Genomic DNA, 9,888 nt, shown 5'->3' with positions numbered 1-9,888 from the left:
ATAAATTTGTGTCTACTTTTCTTTACTCTACACTCTATTAGATGTTGCATTTGTTTGTTAATTTGGAAATTAAGTTCAGACTCCATTCAACCCCCCACCCTTTTGGAGTCAATTGCACCTTTAACCACAAGGTCAAAGAATGTACTTCACATCATTAGTCTGTCTAGTGGAACTCACTCTGTTGATTGAGAATTAAATGCAATCTGTTGAGACATGTGTATTTCTCTCTTCCTTAATTTATCTACATTACATGTTATTATTTTTTTTACTAACTTAGGAAGGAGAGTTATTGTGAAAACATGTATTTGATCATTATTCTTTATTTAATCATTGCAACTAAAACATTGACTTGGTTTTGTCATGATCCATCAGACACAAGAAATAGGATTTGATCATTTTTTAAAATCAATTAGAAAATTATCTTAGACAAGTGATCAGTGGAGTCGTAATAACATCTAATAGGATGCATAAAATGAAAAAGATAGAGTTTTATTGTTTTGATAAACTAAACCATTGTCCGAGTATTGTTAATAAGACGATATTTGCCAAAAGTTGTTAAAACTTGATAAAAACACAATTCAACACTTCCTTTTGATGTTTTTCCTTGTTTTCACGGGTGTTAATTGTAATTTTTACTTAATTCTCGTAATTGGACCCACTTGGATGTTTTATCTTGCGTAAGCCACATCTAAAACTCCATTACTCTAATTTGGACTTATTAGAAAGTTAAGAGATATTGACACTACAAAAAATAGGGAAATCATAAGGGAGGGTTGAATTGTGATTTAATTACTTTCTAAAAAAATTTGCAAGCATGGTCCCCTTGTGAGTCCTCAAATGAAATTTCTAGTTAAGGGTTCATATGATTAATATTTCTTTTGATGAACTTACACAAATGCATACATGCTTTAGGCTAATTTGTTGAGACATATTATCTTAACACAATGTGTTTTCATTAATACTTTTTTGCCCAATGCGTCTTGATGAAATATAGATGATTCCTCATTAATACTTTATAGCAAACTTGGTCAGAAAGAGATATTTGAAAACTTATTTTAAACGCAACTCTTTTTGTCCAAGAGGTCACAACAAACATAGGTTTTGCAACTCAACAAAAACACTTGATTGATGTATTTTATAGTTTAATTTAATAAGTGATCAGATCATATTTCTTGTGTTTGACCAACCTCTTGATATGTAGATTTAAATATTTAATCTAAAAAAACTTTGATAAAAACATTTATTGAAAGTACTCTCACAATAACTTTTCTTCTTGAGGTAGTGCAAATGATAATAACAAATAATGTAAAGGAGATAAGGAAGAAAGAACATATACACAACACTTTTATATTTGTTCATCTATCATAACAAACTACATCCAGCTCTTGGCCAACAACACTAGTTCAACTAGGCAGACTATTGTTGTAAAGTACACTATTGTATTATTGACACTAGCCACTATTGACTTAGCGGAGTATTCGTTGGGCTCATAGCCACTCTTGGCTAACCCCTTAAGCATTCTTTACTCAAGCCACTCTTGACTGACACCAAGTATTCTTTATTCAAGTCACTCCTAACTTACCCGAAGTATTCTTTACATGTAGCCAGCCTTGGCTAACCAAGTATTTTAACCCTGTCAAGGAATATTCTTTCCTTAAGCCATTATTGGATAAATTGAGTATTATTTTCCCTTTAACCACTCCTGGATAGCGTAAGAAAGATTGAAGGTTTAAGTGCTCGTCTAATCATTAGGTCTAACTACTAGAGAGCACTTACATCTTTTGATGAATACAAGGTTTTAGTTCTCTCTATCTCCAAGTTCAGATTATCTTTCACTCTAGGAAGGGGTTGCGTCTTTCAACGTATACAATGAATAATCATTCTCTCCTAGGTAGTTAGAGAAACATTGTTAGTGTTCTCCTTGAGGCTTAAACGGATCCAGATATTTGGCAGTCTTTCTACTCTTAGCTTGGGGAACCTTCTCTGAAGCTTTGAGGATGGTTTCACATCTAAACAGTATTTTGGCACAATGCATATTTTCTTTTAACATTTAGAATGGTGTTATATTTCAAAATATATAGGTGAGAAGCTCTTATATGAGGGGATGAGTTGATCGATTCATCACTTTCATTTACATTTAGATCAAATGCTCATTTTCTATGAGATTTAGACATTTCCAATTTACATTTTTGTACTTTTTCCAATTCAAAATCAAAGTTATTGTGTTCTTTACTTTTCTAATTCAAGTTTTTTCAAAAAAAAATCCCTTTCCTTTCTTTTAATTCTTGCTTTCTTTTCTTTAAAGTCTTTTACATTTATTCCTCGTACAAAATTCTTAATTGCATTCTACATTGTTTTCTTTACATTCATTTAAATTCTTTTAATTTTTGTTTTGGAATTACATTTTGTTCTTACGTTGAAAATGGATAATTAATATTTTTCTAACTAGTTTAAGACTCAAGAAATGCGGTAACAGTATTAATTTCAAATACTAAACTAGATTCGGTGCATATTATTTTTTCCTTGAAATTTGTAATGCACACTTGTAAATATATTTTTCATTGAGATTTTCATAAAGTGTGATTGCACTCTTGGTTTCTTTTGTTCAAATTAATTTTCATAAAGTGTGAAGCTTTCAAATATTTCTTATTCTATGCTTTAATTTATGTGCACTTCCAAGGTATGAAACATCTCATTCTTTAATTGCTTGCTAAAATTGGATTCAAAATTGATTTACATCTTCGAGAGATGTGAACTGTATTGAACTCTATATTACAAAATTGAAAAATTGCAAAATTTAAGGTAAACTTAATTGTTTGAGAGTGATTTAGCAATTGTTCTTCAAATATCATCATTACTTAAACAACATTCTCTTCATTTTATTCTTATAATAATGTAATCATTGAAATTTGTTGTGCCAAATTACTTGAATTAGCTTTTCATTTTGTTTTGTGTCTCCTTGTAGATGTCATGTTTCTTTTCTAAACATAAGTTGTATAAAGATAGAAACAATAGAACATATATTGTTGGAGATCTCACATTGATTAAAGATAAATATATTTAAGACTATACAAATGAATGTAAACCTCACCTTATGAACTGGTTTTATAAGGTTGCCTTAAGTTTAAAGTTCACTTCTTAATATGATATCACAGTCATTTAGAGCCTATCCTATCGAGAGTTTGTTGGACTTATCAAGCTACTCGCTATCGGACCATCCATAATATATAGTTTGATGCATGAGTTGACAGGTTTGGGAGTGAAAGGGTGTATTGAAGATCTCACATCGACTAGAAATTAAGACATTTCCTAATATATGAGTAGGTGCAAACCTCACCTTATAAGTTAGTTTTATAAAATTAAGTTAGACTTAAGGTCTATTTTTTAATATATATATATATATATATATATATATATATATATATATAATATAACAAATATCACAATTTGTTTCCTTTTAATAGTATTGAGTGCTCAGAATTGATTCTATATTAATTCTTTCTATAGAGTGTTTATAGTAGTTGTTGAAATCATTAGACTCTTACCATGTATGACTGATTACATATAGAAAGTATTGAACGTTGTTGTTTATGAATTATTTAACCTTTAACAACTAAAATTTTGAATATTCTGATATTGTTTTATGTGTGACATTCTATCCATATATTTAAATTATATATTTGAGAAACAAACTATGATGTTAGATAGTATTAACTAATATATGATAATTAATTCACCAGTTAAACAGTTAATTATATTTGTCATCTTCAAAACTTTAACTAACAATAATCTAATGCTTTTAGACTATATTAGATTGTCTAGGTCTTAATAATGGAGTAGTTGGGAAGGATGCAAGAGAGATTCAGAAAATCTCAAATTAAGTAAGCAATGGAGAAAGAACATAAAATTTGAATAACTAAGAAGGTTGGGGCTTGGGTTTTGTGCCATTTTGGTTTTGTGCCATTTTATAAAAAATTTGTTAATCAAAGGTGAAGAGTAATAGAACAAATAATCAATTACTTATCAACCTAATTGATTATATTATGCATAAAATACAATACTATTATATTTAGTCGAATAAATTGACCGAAAATCAAGCGTTAAATTTTTGACACATGTTTTCAGAATAGAAAAACGATTTTTCTCTAGTGAACGAACTTCAGAGAAATTTGTCCAGCAAATACTCAAATTCTAACAAAAGGATTATACTTTCCCACCAGTAAATAAAAACGTGTAACAAGAAACTAAAACCAAGCCATTTTGATATATAACCAAAAGCTAAAAATTGAGATATTTTGAGAGAATAAAATCATATTTAAACCTATACTAAAGAGACGTTACATTAAAGCTCCAAAGCGGCGCTTTATTGAACATGATGTTTCAGAAACCAGATCCGATCTGTAAAATAAGAGTAAAAGATTGCATTGACACTAGAATTCCAATAATGTATATGGTTTGATTTTGATGTATTCCTATATCAGCCTACAAAAGGGATAAAAAAATGTTAATCTGTATGTATTATGTAAGATTACCAAATCATTAGGCAGTAGCAGCACATAATCTGGTTGGTTGCATTCTTGGTCGTGTATATCCACTGCAAGAACATTCTTTACAGCCAGCTATCAGCAAAAAAATACAATAGCATCTCCAAGATGGGCCTGTGTTTTAGCTTTAATAAAAGGGAAGGGTGTAACAAAGGTCTCTCATCCACTATAAAAGATAAAAGTTGAGACGCACTAAGTAGCAAAATGCCCTGGCTATATATGAGCCACAAGACTTTCCATTATGAAATATACACTCCCCTTGGAGCTTATGAGTGATGCGTACATAAGATACTTTAACCTCCTAAATCTAAAGTCAAGTCAGCTTCAAATTTATGGCCATCGTATTAATGCATGAGATTCTGAATTGCATTTGTAGCTCAAGCCTTAAGAACGATGTCAACTCATGTGGCCAAAATTTGCTTATTCTCCCGATGAGGATATGCCGAGAAATTTAGTTGTCATCTTCTCTAACTATAACAAATGATGAGGCAAGATAACTTTCAGAACTGGTGCTCTGGAAGATATCTCAATGATATCTCCATCTTGGATGGCATGATTGATATGAGAACCATCAATATATATCACACCTTTTCTACAGGTCCATGTAGCAACTAATGTCTGGTCATGTTTGATCAATCCATGCATAAGATCTGAGGCTGCCCCAGATGAAATAGGCTCCCTTGTCATGTACTGGAGATCCCGAGATAAAATTGGCATTGGAAATCCACCAGCTGAATGCATTGCAGCAGTTGAACCAGCAGCTGTTGAAACTCGTAGACCACTTGATCTGCAGTTAACGAGAGGGGAACATGACTTGTCACCCTCTTTGATTCTGCAAAAATATATGCTCAGTTGGCTTCGTTTCAGAGAATTAATGCTCTGAGATGAAATTAAGAAAATGTATGAGTTGAAGAGTTTTAATTTCTCACTGGATAGATCATACCTGAAGGAGAACCTAGAAAGCGAAGCAGGACATGGGTGTGCAACTAAGATATCATTGAGAGCATAAGTTGACAAGTGTAGTGCGTTAACAGATATCATGGTCCTTGTTAATTCGGAAGGAAGAAATTGACCTTCAAGTATACCATCTAATACCTGAAAAAGATTTTAAAAACTAGATTAGAAGAAATATTATACTGAAAGCAACAAAATTCAAAGATGAAAATCCTTTCTAATTCTTAATTTTAACACAGGTTTTGTCTAATTTCTATTTGTTACACTTTGTCCCACTTTTTCACCTTTCAATTGCCTATACAAGCAGGAGAATGTTCAGCTTAGATTTCATGTCCGGAGAAAATCCCTTAATTTGCATATATCATATACATACAATAATATGATTTTTTTTTCACTGGAAATAAGCATTTGAACCTGAACATTTATCCAAAATTTGAACAAATCACAAAATATAGAGTAACATCATAAACAAGAAAACTTTAGGGTAAATGACCAATTTCATCCTTCAATGTAAAACGCTGACAATTAAGTTCTTGAAAGAACAAAAAAAGATAAAATTGATCCCTATATGTGTAAAAATAGAAAATTGGTCCTTGAATATTATAATTTAATGACAAAACAATCTATAATTAGTATCAAATTGATTCTTAAAATTATATTTTAATGACAAAATAATCTCACAAAACTTAAAAGCTAAAATATAATTTACACATGCGTGGAATTAATCATATTTTTTTCATTTTTTCAAAGATTAAATTGGCAATGCGTCACACATTCAGGGACCAGATTGGTCATATACCAAAACTTTAATATGGGGAACAACAAATTGTTATGCTTAAGATAGACAAAATAAGATACTTAAGAACTTTTATTCTATGACTGGATTCCCTTTCAAAAGATAATGCCACTTGTGCTGCAGGCTTGCAGCTCATCAACTTACGAACTACAATCGTATCAAATTGCAGGTTTTGTGATAAAATTGAAACCTGCATCAGAGTTGAGTTGAGTGGCCAAAAACGTACTTATAAAGGAGGGAATGAACTTTGGACAGACATCAACGTTAGCTAGTCTGATTTCTCACAATTGTTTAGAGGTACATTCTGAACCTCAAATCAATCCTATCTCTGTTCCATGTCACATGACAGTATAATGATTAAATTGGTTTCACAGGAGTAATTACTGGTTCATCATTATGATACATTAACAACAGTGTCATCAAATTTGAACATTTCAAGTTACTGAATAATAAAACTTCATTCTACACATGCTTGCTGCCACACCTCAAGGAGTAGCAAAGAAGGAAAATGATTACTGATAAGTCACATCACAGTATAATGATTAAATTGGTTTCACTGGAGTAATTACTGGTTCATCATTATTATACATTGACAACAGTGTCATCAAATTTGAACATTTCAAGTTACTGAATAATAAAACTTCATTCTACACATGCTTGCTGCCATACCACAAGGAGTAGCAAAGAAAGAAAATGATTACTGATAATCTTTCCAATATAGGTAGAGAAAGAACAGCTAAGCTTACTTGTTCAAAGTTTTCAACAGTGGCAGCACAAAGATGGCCTGTGCTTCTGGTAGCATCAAATTCACTGCTGAACTGCTCCACCTATTGCAAATGGAATTTGACCAAATAACCTGGTCAGTTTGGTTATTTATTTGCATAATCCAAAAGAAGATCAAATGAAACATATGAACATAGAAGCTAATATATCAATAGTAAAGCCCAAACTATATGTATATATACCTCATCAATCAGTGTAGGGTCAGAATTCACTCCAAGAACAGGAATTTTGTCATCCAATGAATGGCTAGCCTGCAGAAGAGTTCCATCACCACCAACGGTAACAACTAGATCCACATCATTAATGGGTGGTGACAAATTGTTACGCAGTACAGCTTTCCATTCAACTGACTTTTTTTGCAGAATAGCTTGACAAAAGTTAATTGCATCATGGTGTACCTTACGCCTATTCTCCAAGAACTGTAAGATCTGCAATTTTCCTGACAGAATTCAAATTTCAAACGGCTCTAATATGCCTAACATCCATGTAAAATAAAAGCCAAAAATCCTGGAAGCACCCCTTATTATGTAAGGATGTAAGACATCACATCTGATGCACTGATACTGCAATTTGTTTCACGTATCAACCAATACAACGTATCTGTATATCCGATACTCTAGGATACTTTATTGAAACTTAACGATGAAGTACTCAATCTTTGAAGAACTAATACTTTTAGAAGACAATAATTTATAATTTATTTTGACAATGTCTAAGAAATGTGATCTTAATTTGGATCCTCACAAGCAACTACATATTTATTATGTTTTAAGAATTGTTATACATTTTTAACTACGTATCTGTCACGCATTGTATCCTGTTATTTTCAAAATAAGCATATCGTCATATCAGACACACATCATATCCGATTCATGTATCGTATTTGTGTACCATAGCATCATATATACAAGGGTTGATTTATCAGATACTTCCACAGTAACCAAAGTACAAACATCAGCTTATTCGTATCTTATCCTTTGTTAATTATATAGGGTAGGGTGTACTAAGAAAGAACTCTTCTTATTGTAAGAAAGGTGGACTATAAATCTGATTCATAGAGTCATACAAGAATGGTTAAGATTAAAAGCTACTGGTTACATGATCACATAAAAAAGTCATGCAATTTTCCTTTAATCCTTACTCTTCAAATATGATCTTATATTCTACATTTGTAGTTCTAGTTTCTCCCAATAAGAAGAATCGTATTGTTAAATGGTCAAAATTAACTCTTCTGACAAAAAGCCCGTTCTCACCTAATACACACACAAAAACAGAATTCTTTATGGTTCTAATTCATTGGTAAGAAACTAAATTACTAGTACTACCCCATCTTTTACCATCACGAACAAGGACGTATAAAGAAGCGTTGAGCATTCAACTAAAGCTTTCTAGGTTAAAATGAAGGTAGGCAGCAGGGAAATGGCAATGTAGCAGGAATGTACCCAAAAATGTTGGACCTTTTTTATTTCCCATCTACCCATTTTAGAATACAAGTTCCCAACCAAGCACAAACAAACAAATCCCACATTAACATTTCACCAAACAATATGCGTGCATATGGGAAAGTGTGGAACCAACCTTTCAACCGTTGTTTCCTAAACGAATGCTCAAAGAAGAAAACAAAACCATCACGGGAATTATAAAAACATGAGAAAGGGGTGATGAAACGAAGAGGGAAGATGGGGTAGAGGCAATGTTACCTGAGGGGGGCTGTGGGAAGGTGGTGAAGATACAGTTAAGGGTTTTAACAGCAGTAATAGTCTCTTCATCTTCATCACCATTTGCTTTTGCTTTTAGCACTGTCAATTCTCCTTAAAACGTTGCCAACTTGCAATTGCAGGGTCACACAGCATAATCACAACACCTTTTCTTTGCCTAGGTCTTTCCTTCTAAATGAACTAGTTTTTTACCAGTGCACGGAAATTAAACTGCATAGGTTTATTTATTTATTAAATTTTATTATTCATTTTAAAATAACAAATTTTAGATATTACTTATATATTAATTATTAAATTTTATAAAAAAACATAAATATTTAAATTAATTAACAGTACGAATATGTTTATAAATTTAATTAACTACAATATGAATTATAAAAAAGTAAAAATATAATTTTTATAATTAAATATATATATATATATATAAACAAATACAAAGAAAATATTTATATATCAGTGTTCTTGTCGGTTGACGCTCTTGTCGGTTGACTTGAGTGGAAAGTACCCTTTCTAACCTGTCTCCTCTAGATTTTGTTTTGCGTCTTCTTGTTACACTGGAACAGGTATGAGTTTTTAATTATTTGAAAGAGGGAGATGAAGCGGCAGTGCTCCCTCGTTGTTGATGCACATGCCATGTGGGCGTTCCAAATTTAGTGTGGTGAGATGTCTCATCAGAAAACGCTTCGGTAATTGCGCCTCACCTACTCTTTGTGGAAGCGTCATGTTAGTTGCCAACGTTGGAAAAACTCTTCGCTTAGCCAAAATCGGCTCGAGCCTGGGGGCTTGTGTATTGGCTAAAAGTGCTCGGACCTCGGTCCAAGCGTTTAGGTATGGTCAGTTCGGTTTTGGGCGAGTATGGGCCCAAAAGGCGGGTCATGAGCTTGGCCCAAATGTTGGTAGACAGCTCGAAAAAGATAATTAAAATAGGGATACTGTGATTGGTTATAACACATATGTTTATTATAAACAAATAAAAGTTGTTGGGTATAAAGTAGTTACCACCCGAGAATAAAGGTGCACGTAAGCAGAATGTTTTTCTGTTATGATTATATGCTTTCTGTTGAGATTATGTTCTCAATAGTGAAAACTGTTG

At 32.1% G+C, this 9,888-nt stretch overlaps 1 protein-coding gene across 1 annotated transcript; it reads right to left on the bottom strand.

Annotated features, from left to right (window-relative positions):
• Nucleotides 1–4,552: 4,552 nt before the first annotated feature.
• NADK3 (NAD(H) kinase 3) lies at nt 4,553–8,995 on the bottom strand. Its single transcript, XM_068643639.2, has 5 exons — nt 8,778–8,995; nt 7,260–7,505; nt 7,041–7,121; nt 5,488–5,639; nt 4,553–5,376 (listed from the first exon to the last, which is right to left on the bottom strand). The coding sequence occupies exons 1-5, from the start codon at nt 8,856–8,858 to the stop codon at nt 5,016–5,018; spliced, it is 921 nt and encodes a 306-aa protein (XP_068499740.1). The 5' UTR covers nt 8,859–8,995; the 3' UTR covers nt 4,553–5,015.
• Between the last annotated feature and the right edge of the window lie 893 nt (nt 8,996–9,888).

This window comes from Phaseolus vulgaris, chromosome 5 (genome assembly GCF_051622355.1).
Source record: "Phaseolus vulgaris cultivar YP4 chromosome 5, ASM5162235v1, whole genome shotgun sequence".
Classification (NCBI taxonomy): Eukaryota; Viridiplantae; Streptophyta; class Magnoliopsida; order Fabales; family Fabaceae; genus Phaseolus; species Phaseolus vulgaris.
This window is presented reverse-complemented; position numbering and strand designations above follow the sequence as displayed.

Bases quoted from the DNA above. Each gene is read 5' to 3' on its own strand.
- NADK3 (XM_068643639.2), bottom strand. From the start codon at position 8,858: ATGGTGATGAAGATGAAGAGACTATTACTGCTGTTAAAACCCTTAACT. The intron at 7,506-8,777 runs GTAACATTGCCT...GGAAAATTGCAG, and splicing joins CTTCCCACAGCCCCCCTCAG to ATCTTACAGTTCTTGGAGAA. The intron at 5,377-5,487 runs GTATGATCTATC...ATATTTTTGCAG, and splicing joins CTTTCTAGGTTCTCCTTCAG to AATCAAAGAGGGTGACAAGT.